Source organism: Heterodontus francisci, chromosome 7 (genome assembly GCF_036365525.1).
Source record: "Heterodontus francisci isolate sHetFra1 chromosome 7, sHetFra1.hap1, whole genome shotgun sequence".
NCBI lineage: Eukaryota > Metazoa > Chordata > Chondrichthyes > Heterodontiformes > Heterodontidae > Heterodontus > Heterodontus francisci.
In genome coordinates this window covers 57992974-58008869 of record NC_090377.1, presented here as the reverse complement: position 1 = coordinate 58008869, position 15896 = coordinate 57992974, and the positions used below count along the sequence as shown (strand labels likewise).

The following is a 15896-nucleotide window of genomic DNA, read 5'->3' as shown; positions in this document are numbered from 1 at the left end:
TACTTTTTTGTAATACTCTTACAAAACTGATCGTAAATAACGTGGTACCTTGGAGGACTAATAAAATTTTTCTTTGAATCAGGTCACATGATCTCACCGCATTCTGCACCTGCTAATCTGGAAGGCAAAACTGATGTCAGCCGAGAGAACAGTACTGTTGACTTTAGCAAGGTGAGTCTCATCTTTCACAGAATTTTAACTGATACACACAAAACAAAAGCAAAACAAATATTGTTTTCAACTGAAACACACAAAACCATTTTGTCTTGCGTTATGTAGGTATTCTGTAAATTTATTTTTTCCTAGAAGTGTTTTTATGACAGATTGGTGTTGAAGGTTGAGTCACATTCTATGGAATATTGAGGTCGATTTACTCTGTTTTCACGAGATATATCAGAGCAATCCGGGCAGAATCAGTCAACCCAGTGCAAAAGATCACGCAATTTTAAATGTGAGTTATGCCTGAAACCATTTTTGTTTGTGTTTTCTGAAATATTTTATGCTGGCCCAAGGTTCAATTTACTTGAATCAGGGCCTGCACACAAAGCTGGCCATGCCATCTGGTCAAAATTGTGAGATTCCGCCAATTGCATTGAATTGAGAAGGCTCCTCAAATTGCTCTCATTTTTTTAGGCACTCAGGCATTATTAAGCATGTGTTAGAAGTATTAACATTTCAAAAAATATTTAATTTACTAAGAAACTGACTAGTACACATTAATGAGATCATTTGATGGATCAGTATAATTTTTTTAAGTCATTTTCTGTGATTTTGAATCAGTTTAATCACTGGTGAAGGACACCATTATTAAAAAATGCTTATATTTGCTGATAAACACATTTTCAGCTGTATTAATAAAACCTCTACAGTTCCATGTTGTCATGGAAGGGGTGGATGAGACTGAGGAGTGTCGGTGGACAGCCAATTTACACTGTACAGTTTGATGGCTCCACTTCTGACAGTTTGGAGTGAAGAATGGAGTGAAACAGGGTTGTGTCCTAGCCCCCACTCTGTTTGGCATCTTCTTCTCCATGCTCCTGACCTTTGACTTCCCTGCAGATATGGAAGGAGTCTATTTGCACACTAGGTCAGACGGCAAGCTGTACATTCTATCAAGGCTGAAAGCGAAGACAAAAACACATCGCTTCCTAATTACAGAACACTTCCACGCTGATGATGCTGCGCTAGGTGCTCACACAGAAACTCAACTACAAAGACTCATGAACTGTCTGTCCCATGCCTGTAACCTGTTCTCCTTGACTATAAACATCAAGAAAACCGTGGTCACGAGACAATGTGTTGCATCTCCACCCCTGATCACACTAAATAACACTCCACTGGAAGCGGTTAGCAAATACTGCTACCTTGGGTCCACGGTGACAGACAATCTGTCCCTTGATGCAGAGCTCAATGCAAGCATAGGGAAAGCAGTTACCACCTTTGGTTGATTCAGGAAACACGCATGGGATAACACCAAGCTGACCTTTAGGACCAAGCTGATGGTTTACAAGGCCTGTGTTCTCAGCACCTTGCTGTACGTCTGTGAAACATGGGCGACTTACAGCTACCAGGAAAAGAAGCTCAATAATTTTCCATCTTCGCTGTCTGCAACGCATGATGGGTATATTCTGGCACGACAAATGTGGCAGTCCTCTCAAAGTCAGAGCTCCCAAGTGTGTGGCACTAATCAAACAGAGGCGGCTTTGGTCGTTCGGACACCTCCGCAGGATGGAGGATGGTCGCATATGCAAGGACCTTCGGTATGGTGAGGTAGCCGCGGCCAGGCGACCTGTGGGACGCCCAAAGGTCCACTTTAAGGATGCTTGCAAACATGACATGAAGGCCCTAAATATTGACCATCACAACTGGGAGTCACGAGCTGACGAAATAGGCAAATGGCAATGCATCCTGTGGACTGGCGTGCACTACCACTATGACCAGTTGCTACAGCAGCTTGGCAACAGGCACCAACGTCAAAAACAAGAGCTCACAGTGTCACTTGGCAGCTTCACATGCAGCACTTGTGACAGAACCTACCTCTCAAGGATTGGCCTTCACAGCCATCAGTTTAGGTGAACCAAGAGAAGACACCCCACCTAAATGGATTGTTTGCGTGTCCATCATCTTTCGTAGATGGAAGAATGCCAACCATAATAACACTGCACCAGGTTACTCTTAAATACATCAATTAATACTTATTAATGGAAAAAAAAAATCATTATGTTGTGTTACACTGCCCGATTGTGTTGGTATATGGAATATTTTACTTTTGTCATTATGCAAATTACATTGGCGGAGATTTGAAGCCTAAATTAACAAGCACAATTTCAAGCACAAAGCAGAAACTCTACCTCAATATTGTTTGAGCAGTTTAAATGCATAGGACTGACTTTCTGATCTGTCATCAGTTGAGAATTCGTTATATATCATTAAATATGTGTTTACTCTTTAAGTTTGCTGGAATGTGTATGCATCATGAATTGCATCGTCCATGAAGTGAACAAGTTACTATGTTGATCTGTTATATTTGACCAGAGAGCATATGATGCTTTCACTGAACTGGGAATTTGCTTTATTTTGCACAATGGTCAATAATCACATATGTACAAATATATAAAAAAAAATTTGTGGAATTGAATTTTTTCAATATTGTTTGTGAGCTTTAGCAGTTTTGATTTGTAGTGCACAAAGAAATAGAGATTGAAATAAAATATTCCATTAGCAAATGCTGCTTTCAAATTAACCCAAATTAAGTAGCTTGAAAACTGGCTGGTTTTAATCCCGTTTTATGTTTGTTCCTGCTGTAGCCCAAACAACAGACAATTGTTAACTGTATTTCATCTTATACATGGCCTAGTTTGAGGATAAAATATATTGTAAATGCTAAGTGGATTGGGTAAGTGCTATTCATTGCAATCCAAACTGAAACAAAGGCTAGTTGTAAATAATGTTAAAGATGGAATGCCTTTTAAGGTTTCCATTTTCTTCTTTTTATATGTATTTTCTTCTCCTCTGTCTTGCATTATTATCTGAGTAAGAGGCTGAGCAGGCCCCTATCATGGGTCTTTACTAATGCTATTGTTAAATGAGTACCAAGGGATGTATCAGATCAGCCTAGTCTGATTCACATTCTTTTTTTTCCTCCATGAATGAACATGGACCTGTATTATACACTGACAAATTTGCCAACTCAGGAACAGCTTTTTACACAAAATGAATTTTGCAATGGATTGATTGTAACTGATATCTTGACCCATATAATTACAAAACTCTTATAGCCATGCAGAATTCATTTTGTTTGTTGGATAGACTGTTGGTTTGAAGACCCCAGGAACAGCAAGAAAGTTACCATTAGATAGGGCAAGGGGGGCTCAAAATGCCCTTATACATTCACATTTGTTATGATCTTTACCAGCAATAAAGCCTTAACTTAAAACAGCCCTGTTGTCGCCTCCTTCCTTCTGCACTCCAGCACCCAGTGCCCAGGTGCATATCGCACAGGAGCAAGGCTGAAACATTGAGCACTCCCAGCTTAGTCCCTCGCTTCCAGTCCCTTGAGAGAGGCAGGGTTTAAGTGAAGTCCCAAAGGCATGAATGATAGGAAGGAGATGTAGTGAGATAACATAATTTCTTTATTTCGCATGATACTAAACGCAACCCCATCTATTTGGAATGCACATTCACCCGTGAACCCCTAATTATGTCTAGGTATTCTTCCTAAATTGTTTGCGGGTGCACCCACTTGGTGCTCCCCCTGCGCTTACAGCTGAGGTGGATGCAGGCTGCTGCCCTTGCTGTCCTGTGGCTTGAGTTGACCTTGGCGGCTGTCCTTTGGGTGCCTGAGGCTTGGACGGCCTTGGCAGACTGAGGGGCTCCTGCACAGGTGCATGAAACCTCCTCAGTTATCAGGGATGATGGAAGCACTGCCATCACTGGCAGAAGGGCTGAGGAGCTGCTGCCCATACCAGGATAACCCAGAGAGGAGTCCTAAGATGCGGGAGGCAATCACTCCTCCTCCCTTGCAAGGAACACTTTTATTTCTCTGCTGACCTGAGAGGGACAAGGGCCTGGTGGAGACTTAAGGTGCCTCAACCCCTCTCGCCTTGCCACTGCTGCATCAAGTTCATGGACAAGGTGAAGGTATTGTTATGACCAGGTGAGCAATGTGTCTAAGGAGTCTCTTGCTGTCTTCACCTGGTCTTATTGTAACAACGCTTAATTTTAAACTGTGTTTTGAGTTTCCCTTTTTGTGAATCCGTGTTTACAGTTTCCAATTATCAGGCAAATAACTGAGCACAAACAGGCTTTCTCTGGTTTAAAGCAGAAAGATGAAATTTATTACACTTCCACCTTAATTCTAATACAGTTCACGCCTGCAGATATATGACGCGCTCACGCTAGCTTCAATGGTTTCAGTTCCGAGAGATAGGTAGGCAGCAGGCAGGCAGGAGGTGTTCTTAGTTCCAGAAGAGCACACAGCGTTCTGCCTGGCAATTCCTTTATTTGGGAGTTCAAATGCAAAAAAGCTCCTAGGGTGCTCAGCAGGTTAGTCATGTGACTAGTTCCTTATATGGAACAGTCTCTTCACATCCCTTGTTGGAGGCTCAAATTTCTCTGCCCTAGCCAGCTAACCATGTGACTAAAACTAGTCTGACCACTTCTGTGTATTGGAGAGCAACTGCAGAGTCTCCATTGTTTCAACATGGTCTGTTACCATGAAAATGTCTTTCCAGTCAGGGCTTGCAATTTTAAAGTTTTAATATTCATGTGGCGAAATAATGTGTGCTTCAGTCTTGGCAGGTGGGGGTTTGCCTGACAGTATGTAGGTCTGCACGCATCTCCAGCAGCCACTGAGTGGTCCGCTGGAGTAGGCTCTCCATGAGATTTGCCAGTCTCTGGATGGAGGAAGCCACATGTGCACCAGTCAGAAACATGGCAGCTTTCAAGGCATGGATGGACTTCTGTATTCGCGTTTGGGTATGCATAACCTTTGGCATCTCTGCCAGATGTTGCCTTACCTTTCAATGTAACTGCAGCATTTACCATGTTGCCAGTGACTCCAGAGGCACATCATGAGCCTGGGGCTCTGTATGGGGCTTGTCTCCAACAGTCCGCCAACTGTCAGTGTCCTCGGCTATCACAGCCTCTGTCAGCTGCTCATGCACGTCTGTGATTTGCTCAGCAGGTTGTGTGCTTGAATCTAAATGTGAATGGGTACCCACTGACATGATAGTATCTGTGCTGGTGGAAGGCACAGGGGAGTGATGTGACAGTGCACCCTCTGAGCTGCCTCCTTAGAGATGGCCAACTGCCCCCCCCCACCCCCGCAGTCTCTGCTGATCTTTGTTCTTGTTGATGAGCATGGCCTGCATGAGAGAACAGACCGATTGAAGGGTTGTGGGTTACCCATCACAAAATTCCAACCACAACTACTGTGGAGCTCCATGTATCCAGTGGTGGACACTTAAGCACCATGGCTTGTTAATGCCACATACACACTCATGTGCCCCAGGATATCTTTTCTTGTACAACCAATATATTTCGTGTGCTATTGAACAAGGTGCATCAGTAGCTACAGTGATACAGGATACGTTGAAGTTAGTGTCATTACTGGGACCTGTTTATAATGCCTGTCCAAATTCTCTTAAATTGCAAGCTTTTCTCTGTCTAGTATTCCAAAATTCCAACATCCCCAAATATCCAAAGCCCATTTCCAGCCTCCTCAGTACTACCACATCCATTAACTCATTTTGAGCAAGATATGCATAAATATACATAGAAATAAACATTCTATGGTTAGATACAGATAGGTATAGAGATGAAGGTATATTGGTTTAGGTGTCAAGACATAGAGAGATTGAACCAATACTACTGCTAAGCTGTGCAGCTAAACAACCTGAACGTTCCTGTGCAGGCTGCGCACAAGTCGGCCCCTTTAAGTTACTGTGCCTGCGTGGCCGCAGTTAAATAAATCACCTGCGCACTACAAAAAAATTAGAGGGTACATTGGAAAGAACTGAAATCATCATGAAAACTCTATATTATCCCTGTATTACAAAGGAACTTTGTCGCAATTTTGAAATAAAGAAAATCTTTAAAATATGAGTAATTTAGCTAAATTGCATCCTCAAAATTATTCTCATGATATGGAAGATTCGAAACAGACTATGCATTGTAATGGTGTAGTGGTGGTATAGGGAGAATAATGGAATAATGCGTATATGGAGCTGCTGGAACATTCTCTTTTACATTGATCATCGCTTCTGCATCTGGATATAGGCCTAAACATTTTGTTTGTAGGTATGCAGAAAGAATTTGAAGTCTAAGTTTATTTCGGTTAAACGTCGAAAAATTGGCTCAATAAAACTGCAAAAAATGCAAATCTTGACATAAGCAGGTCATTAACAAAGGGATTGGATGTTTGAATTTATTACAAAGGAATTAGGCAAGATTTGGAGCTAAGGGTTTAGTTAATTAAGAAGGAATTTTATGCTTTACAATGCTTGTGAGAATACAGCAGTCATATTATTGCATTTTCTAGGTTAATTCAGTGTAAACCTTTCAGGCATTTCACTATGGTAGTTGCCAGGATGGCCATTCTACTGTTCGCTTTGCTTTGACTGCCACCTTATGTTGCTATTTCTGACGCATTGCAGTAGATTGTGAGAATGGAACAGCATATAAATTAAGTGGCATTTATATGTGCGTTCACAATGTGTGAGTAAGAAGAGGATATGCTAAATCACATAAAATTCATGATAAACTTTAGTATACAAATTAATAGAATATTTCTGCAAATTGTGATTCATATTATAAGGCAAAAAAGGAAAGCTTATGTCAGACACCAAGAGCTTAATAATGCAGAAAGCTGAGAAGAGTACAGAAAAGGTAGGTGTGAAATTAAAAGGGAAATTAAGAAAGCAAAGAGAGGGCATGAAAAAATACTGGCAAGTAAAATCAAGGAAAATCCAAAGATATTTTATGAGTACATAAAGAGCAAACGGATAACTAAGGCAAGAGTAGGGCCTATTAGGGACCAAAAAGACAACCTACGTGTGGATGTGGGAAAGGTTCTTAATGAATATTTTGCAGCTTTCTTCACAAAAGAGGGGGCCAATGATGATGTCATTGTTAAGGAGGAAGAATGTGGAATATTGGATGGAATAAACATTGTAAGAGAGGAAGTATTAAAGGGTTTAATGTCTTTGAAAGTAAATAAATTACCAGGCCTGGATGAAAAGCATTGATAGCGTATCTTTTTTTCAGCAATACATCTAAGGTTGTTAAAAGAAGCAAGGGAGGAAATTGTGGGGGCTCTGACTGTCATATTTCAATCCCCCCGGGCTACAAGAGTGGTGCCAGAGGATTGGATGGCTCCCAACGTTGTTCTTTCTTTTTCTTTCTTTTGGGCCTCCTTATCTCGAGAGACAATGGATACGCGCCTGGAGGTGGTCAGTGGTTTGTGAAGCAGCGCCTGGAGTGGCTATAAAGGCCAATTCTGGAGTGACAGGCTCTTCCACAGGTGCTGCAGAGAAATTTGTTTGTTGGGGCTGTTGCACAGTTGGCTCTCCCCTTGCGCCTCTGTCTTTTTTCCTGCCAACTACTAAGTCTCTTCGACTCGCCACAATTTAGCCCTGTCTTTATGGCTGCCCGCCAGCTCTGGCGAATGCTGGCAACTGACTCCCACGACTTGTGATCAATGTCACACGATTTCATGTCGCGTTTGCAGACGTCTTTATAACGGAGACATGGACGGCCGGTGGGTCTGATACCAGTGGCGAGCTCGCTGTACAATGTGTCTTTGGGGATCCTGCCATCTTCCATGCGGCTCACATGGCCAAGCCATCTCAAGCGCCGCTGACTCAGTAGTGTGTATAAGCTGGGGGTGTTGGCCGCTTCAAGGACTTCTGTGTTGGAGATATAGTCCTGCCACCTGATGCCAAGTATTCTCCGAAGGCAGCGAAGATGGAATGAATTGAGACGTTGCTCTTGGCTGGCATACGTTGTCCAGGCCTCGCTGCCGTAGAGCAAGGTACTGAGGACACAGGCCTGGTACACTCGGACTTTTGTGTTCCGTGTCAGTGCGCCATTTTCCCACACTCTCTTGGCCAGTCTGGACATAGCAGTGGAAGCCTTACCCATGCGCTTGTTGATTTCTGCATCTAGAGACAGGTTACTGGTGATAGTTGAGCCTAGGTAGGTGAACTCTTGAACCACTTCCAGAGCGTGGTCGCCAATATTGATGGATGGAGCATTTCTGACATCCTGCCCCATGATGTTCGTTTTCTTGAGGCTGATGGTTAGGCCAAATTCATTGCAGGCAGACGCAAACCTGTCGATGAGACTCTGCAGGCATTCTTCAGTGTGAGATGTTAAAGCAGCATCGTCAGCAAAGAGGAGTTCTCTGATGAGGACTTTCCGTACTTTGGACTTCGCTCTTAGACGGGCAAGGTTGAACAACCTGCCCCCTGATCTTGTGTGGAGGAAAATTCCTTCTTCAGAGGATTTGAACGCATGTGAAAGCAGCAGGGAGAAGAAAATCCCAAAAAGTGTGGGTGCGAGAACACAGCCCTGTTTCACACCACTCAGGATAGGAAAGGGCTCTGATGAGGAGCCACCATGTTGAATTGTGCCTTTCATATTGTCATGGAATGAGGTGATGATACTTAGTAGCTTTGGTGGACATCCGATCTTTTCTAGTAGTCTGAAGAGACCACGTCTGCTGACGAGGTCAAAGGCTTTGGTGAGATCAATGAAAGCAATGTAGAGGGGCATCTGTTGTTCACGGCATTTCTCCTGTATCTGACGAAGGGAGAACAGCATGTCAATAGTCGATCTCTCTGCACGAAAGCCACACTGTGCCTCAGGGTAGACGCGCTCGGCCAGCTTCTGGAGCCTGTTCAGAGCGACTCGAGCAAAGACTTTCCCCACTATGCTGAGCAGGGAGATTCCACGGTAGTTGTTGCAGTCACCGCGGTCACCTTTGTTTTTATAGAGGGTGATGATGTTGGCATCGCGCATGTCCTGGGGTACTGCTCCCTCGTCCCTTGTACTGTTGTTTAAAAAGGGAGGAAGGGATAATCCGAATAATTATAGGCCAGTTAGCTTAACTTTGGTTGTGGGCAAATTATGAGGGACAATATAAACCTTCATTTGGAAAGGCATAGATTAATCAAGGAAAGTCAGCATGAATTTATCAAGGGAAGGTCTCGTCTGACTAACTTGATTGAATATTTTGAGAAGGCTACAATTAGGGTTAATGAGGACTGCGTGGTAGATGTGGTCTACCTTTTGAAAAGGCAAGCTGTTCAAAAATGTAAAAGCTCTTTGGATCTAAGGGAGAGTGGCAAATTGGATCCAAAATTGGCTTCGCGGCAGGAAGCAAAGGGTAATGGTTGCTGGGCATTTTTGTGACTGGAAGACTGTTAGCAATGAAGTTCCGCAGGACTCAGTACTCGGTCCTTTGCTTTTTGTAGTTTATATTAATGATTTAGACTCAAATATGGGGGCATGATAAAATAGTTTGCAGATGATACAAAAATTGGCTGTCTGGTTGACAGTGAAGAGGAAAGCTTTAGACTACAGGAAGATTTAGATGGTCTGATCAGTTGGAGAGAAAAGTGGAAAATGGAATTCAATCTGTAGAAGTGTGAGGTAATGCATTTTGGAAGATGCAACAAGGCAAGGGATACAGAATAAATGGGAGGATACTGAATAGTGTAGAGGAACAGAAGGACCTTGGAGTGTATGTCCACAAATCCGTAAAAGTAGTAGGACAAGTTGATAAGGTGGTTAAGAAGGCATATAGCATGCTTTCTGTTGTGAGAGTGTATTTGTTAGTATGTTAAATATAATATTTTAATACACAAACAAAAAATGATGGAAATACTCAGCAGGTCTGGCAGCATCTGTGGAGAGAGAAGCAGAGTAACGTTTCAGGTCAGTGACCCTTCTCTCTCCACAGATGCTGCCAGACCTGCTGAGTATTTCCAGCATTTCTTGTTTGTGTTTCAGATTTCCAGCATATGCAGTATTTTGTTTTTATAATATTTTAATATATGTTTATGTTAATATGTATGTCACCATAGGAAGTGATGCAGTATCACATGATTCAGATCTCTTGCACAGTCAGTTAGCATGTGTAAGCTGAAGCAACAAGTCTCCATTAAAGCTCCGTGTTCAACATTTACACCTGCCCTTCAGCTTCATTTGTATTAGTTTAGAAAGAAATAATACAATATGGTTACAGTGGTAGTGCGTCTATGGCATTGACCAGCAGCTGAAGATGACAACGCAAGTCAGAAGGCCTACCTGAAGCGCTGTGACAGGATCACAGCTCTCACATCAGGACAGCAACGGTGGGAGTAGAGATCGAAGGTGATTTGAGCGCGCACCTGGTTTTGCCCTGAACCGACAAGAAGATTATTGGTAGTTTCAGCCACAGAGATCAGTGCAGCGTTATGTTTTGGCACGGATCCCTTCTCTGCTGTTGCCGTACTCGCACGCCATTAGCTGACACCGACACCAGGGCCCCTTCTGCCTACAAGCTTGCAAGCCCGCGCTACAGCAACATAGCTCAGGGTGTGGCTCCTGCTCACCTCTGCAGACATCGCAGCTTGATGCAACTTTTAAAGCAAGGTTTGCTCCTCGGGGAGAAAAGAGTAGAAGGCTGAGGCAATTTCAGCCAGATTTCCAGAGATTGACTGGAAAGCATCTGATGTCCCAGACAAGTTCAAACCGTTTAAGCAGAGGATTGAACTATGCTTCCTAGACCACTAAGTTATGGATGCAGAGAAGCAGGCTGTAAAAGTTAGGATCACCATAGGAAATGATATCTGCACAGAATCAATACCTCTAGTTTATCTGATGCTCACCAGAAGGATCCATCAAAGCTATGGACAACATTAGAAAATTAGCTTAAGATTAAGGGTAATTTCAGAGTACACTACCTGTAACACATGCAGTAGGGACAGAAAGCCACCGAGAGCTTAGATGACTTTGTTAACCGATGCAGAGAGAAAGCAAAAGTATGCGGTTTTATGATATTGAACTGGAGTTGGTTATCACATCCACTCCTATTGAGGCGTTCCAGAAAGACCTCCTGGAAAAGCCGAAGGGACATGGCGTGGAGATAAAGCTACAGGAAGGACGCAGATATGAGGCAATTATTGCAGGGTGACAGGGCAAGTCCTGGGGTTCGAAACACCTGCTGGTACAATATCCAAGGCACCCAGGCAGAACAAGGGATGCAGTAACTGCAGGCTCTCCCACCAATTGTGTAGAAGCCCAGCATACACAGACACACGCAAGCCATGCGGGCTTAGAGGGCACTAGGCTAAACTTTACAGAAGGTATAGCAGTAAGAATGCGGGAGAAGCCAGAGCGGGCAGCACCCAAGCTGCAGAACTATGCGACCCAGAGGTGAAGGAAGGCGAGATACCTTCATGCGTCACCAAAGGCATAGACACATTCATGGAACGGGGGAATGTCTGACCAAAATGGATGAGGTGGATCAAGGTGAAGGCACTACAGGTGGAGAGCTATTTCACATGATCACCTTAGCGGAACAGGTCCATTCCGTTAACAAAACAGAAGCTTTTGCAACATTCCAGATTATCTGCCTCAATATGGCTGGACGGCATTGACTGAGGGTGAAGACTGACATAGGTGCAAGTGCCAACACTCTACCTTTTTGCATTCTCAAGGACATGCACCATAACGCATGGAAGTCTGTGGTCCAAGCCACAAGTGTGAAGCTTACGACATACAATGACTCGACAATAAAGTGCCTAGGTTCCCTAGATCTGGAATGCAAGTACAAAGAATCAACATGAGGTGAGAGTGACTGCCCTTGACTTCAAGGCAGCATTTGACAGAGCATGGCATCAAGGAGCCCAAGCAAAACTGGAGTCAATGGGAATCAGGGGAAAAACTCTCCACTGGTTGGAGTCATACTTAGCGCTAGGGAAGATGGTTGTGCTTGTTGGAGGTCAATCATCTCAGTCCCAGGACATCACTGCAGGAGTTCCTCAGGGTAGTGGCCTGGGCCCAACCATCTTTAGCTGCTTCATCAATGACCTTCCCTCCATCATAAGGTCAGACGTGGGGATGCTCGCTGATGATTGCACAATGTTCAGCACCATTCATGAATCCTCAGATACTGAAGCAGCCCAAGTCCATCTGCACCAAGCCCTGGAGAACATGCAGGCTTGGGCTGATAAGTGGCAAGTAACATTCGCGTTACACAAGTGCCAGGCAATGACAATCTCAAACAAGAGAGAATCTAACCATCTCCCCTTGACTTTCAATGGCATTACCATCGCTGAATCCCCACTATCCACATCCTGGGGGTCACCATTGACCAGAAACTCAACTCAACATAAATGCTGTGGCTACAAGAGCAGGTCAGAGGCCAGGAATTCTGTGGCGAGTAACTCACCTCTTGTTTCCTCAATGCATGTCTACCATCCACAAGGCACAAGTCAGGAGTGTGATGGAATACTCTCCACTTGACTGGATGGGTGCAGCTCCAACAACATGCAAGAAGCTTGACACCATCCAGGACAAAGCAGCTTGCTTCATTAGCACCACATTTACCATCTTCAACACTCACTCCCTCCACCACTGACACAGCAGTGTGTACCATGTACAAGATGCACTGCAGCAACTCACCAAGACTCTTTCGACAGCACTTTCCAAACCCAAGAACTCTACCACTTGGAAGGGATAGGGCAGCCGATGCATGGGAACATCTCCACCTGCAAGTTCCTCTCCAAGCCACACACCATCCTGACTTGGAACTTTGCCGTTCCTTCACCGACACTGGGTCAAAATCCTGGAACTCCCTACCTACACCTAGGTGTAGGTGTACCTATACCTCAAGGACTGCAGCCGTTCAAGAAGACAGCTCACCGTCACTTTCTCAAGGGCAATTAGGAATGGGCAATAAATGCTGGCCTAGCTAGCGACACCCACATCCCCCGTATGAATAAAAGAAAACCTACTCAGATATTCTACATAGTGAATATGTCAGGACTTGGCTGTAGTAGGACATACAGAAAGAGAGCATGACAGAAACCTACGCTTATTAATGGAGACCGCCAGATGCAAAGGTTTGCTTTTGAACAGAAAAAAGTACTCCAGTAAGGATGATCACAAATTTCCTTGGTGCCATTTACTCAAGTTCAGGTATCCGTCTGGATCCTGGGAAGATTGAAGATATCCAGTCAATGCTGACACTGCAGGACGAGGACAACTTCCAAAGGTCTGCTAAGAGAATTGCTGAAGACAGACATGCCATTCCTATGGCAGGATGATCACCAATGTGCGTTCAGTGTGTTGAAACAAGCACTGTCAGCTGAGTCATGTCTTCAATACTATGACCCTCGGAAGGCAACAACATTAGAAGTGGACGCATCGCAGAAAGGTCTCGATGCATGTCTTCGACATTTTGTTCAGAAAGTCTGTCACCAGCCCAAGCAAACTACTCCAAGATCAAACGAGAAACTCTTGCTCATGTCTTCAGAATCACCAAGTTCCACACATATTAATTGGGAAAAGAGTTCACAGTCGAGACAGATCATAAGCCACTGGAGATGATCTGGAGAAGACCGCTCATGAGTGCACCACCTGGACTCCAGAGGTTACTCATCAAGATTCAGGGCTATAACTGTGATGCCAGAAACAAATCTGGTAGTCAGGTGACCCTATTGGACACTCTAGGTAGACTGTCCAACCCTGGAATGGCATAAGAAATGTCATTTGATATCCAGGTGGACAAAGTCTTTGTAAGTTTGGAGGACATCTACAATGTAGATCTCATGTGCTTCGGTCGAAACAAAAGAGGGGAACTGCAGAGGGAGACTTATGAAGACCCCATACTCAGAGCTCTGTGGCAAATCGTTGTAGAGGGTTGGCCCAAGACCAGACAGGAGATCCCTATGGGTCTGAGAACGTATTGGCCATATAGAGATGTAATTGGTATATCCAATGGAGTACTATTTAAAGGATGCCAAGTACTCATCCCAGGGACACTTCAGTCTGACATACTTGGACGGCTCCACCAAGGACACATGGGAATAGAAAGGATGAGGAGACTTGCCTGCAAGTCTGTATTCTGGCCCGGCATCAGCAAGGACATTGACCAGATGGTGAGATCTTGTGATGCATTTCAGAACCACCAGGCTAGTCAACAAAAAGAGCCTCTCCAACTGCATGACATACCATAATCACCATGCATGAAAATAACAGATCTGTGCTCTGTGGGAAAAGATTATCTGCTAGTGACTGACTATCACTTCAAATTTCCTATTGTGCAGAAGCTCCGAGACATGTTGTGTACAGCAGTGTCCAACACCGTTAGTGCCACCTTTAATCTTTTTCCATGCCCCGGTAGAAGTGGTGTCCAACAATGGCCAACATTACACCAAAAAACTATTCCAGGGTATGTGTGAGTGATGGTCGATCAACCACGTGACATCACCCCGAAACCCTCATTTGAATGAGATGGCTGAACGTATGGTCAGGACAGTCAAATTGCTGATCAAAAAGTGTTTGGAAACTGGGCAAGATATCCAAGTTGTGTTATTTCATCTTTAGTATTGCTGAAAATAGAGACATGTTGTCAAAGCTTTTTGTCTTGCACTCGTCAGGATAATTCTCAAGAATACCAATGAAGGGAAAACAACGACTTTATACCGGCTGAGAAGAGAGTGCTGATTGTTTGGCAAGTGAACTCTGATTGGTAGAGGCATTGCCATGGAGAATGCACCAGTTTATGGTGACTGACTTTTAACTGCCAAGCTTTGTTTGAAATTTAACCCAGGCAGTTTGACTCTGGTCAAGGCATTGCCCGAAGGAATGAACCAGCGAATGGCTGTCAATTATTTTGTTCAGCTGCAACAGGCACAATGTGTGTACATATTCTTTCTGTCTGCAAAGAACAGGGCCCTGTGTATTAATATTTTTAGCTTTCAGTACGCGCAAATGCGCCACATTGTCAGCCCTACTGACGGTCTTAAATTGGTTGTCAGCGTAATTCTTAGCACACTGAGGATTATTTAGCAAACGTTGTCCAATCGTGGAATCACATCTAATGTTGGACACCGTGTTTTGAGTTTTGCAAGCATGGGCTGGTTGGGTATAGCCTATACCTTGCCTGTTGTGAACAGTAGAAGGAGCATAATAATATAAAAACAAGCAATGCTGGAACCACTCAGCAGGTCTGGCAGCATCTGTGGAAAGAGAAGCAGAGTTAACGTTTCGGGTCAGTGACCCTTCTTCGGAACTAGCAAATAAATAATAATAACTAGCATATTTGCTAGTTTCGAAGAAGGGTCACTGACCCGAAACGTTAACTCTGCTTCTCTTTCCACAGATGTTGCCAGACCTGCTGAGTGGTTCCAGCATTGCTTGTTTTTATTTCAGATTTCCAGCATCCGCTGTATTTTGCTTTTATTATAGTAGAAGGGACATGTTGTTTGATACGATCCACCAGTCTTTGGGACATACAGCCTATATACACTGGCTTGGCAGTGAACTGTCAGTATGTAGGATTTAAATTTCTGGTCCAAAGCAGTACTGGGTAGGCAGAGTGGCATTTAGTTGCACTTGTGGAAGTCTTGCCTTTTGCTAGCAATGAAGGATAGTTCTGGGATTTGGTAGGACTGGTGTGAGGGTGCTGGAATTGGCAGCAGTGCATTAGGTCGACTAGGGTTTGGTAGCATGCTGGCACAAATCATTTGAACTGGCTTCAATGTAGAGGGGAACCTGTGGTTTGCAGAACTAGGGGGCATATGTAGGGTTTGATTCACTGATGGATTCCCTGTTATGGGGCAGTAAGGGAAGGACGAGTACATGGGACCAACAGCGCTCAGTAGGGTTAGTGAAGTCCCAGG

The 15896-nt window shown here is 44.0% G+C and overlaps 1 protein-coding gene across 1 annotated transcript in view; it reads left to right on the top strand.

Annotated features, from left to right (window-relative positions):
* The window catches only part of LOC137372380 (sodium-driven chloride bicarbonate exchanger-like), a 274810-nt gene that overhangs the window by 132025 nt on the left and 126889 nt on the right, over window positions 1-15896 (top strand). The window contains exon 8 of the mRNA XM_068036269.1: window positions 83-171. Coding sequence (XP_067892370.1) covers window positions 83-171 — 89 coding nt within the window. The remainder of the gene's footprint in view (window positions 1-82; window positions 172-15896) is intronic.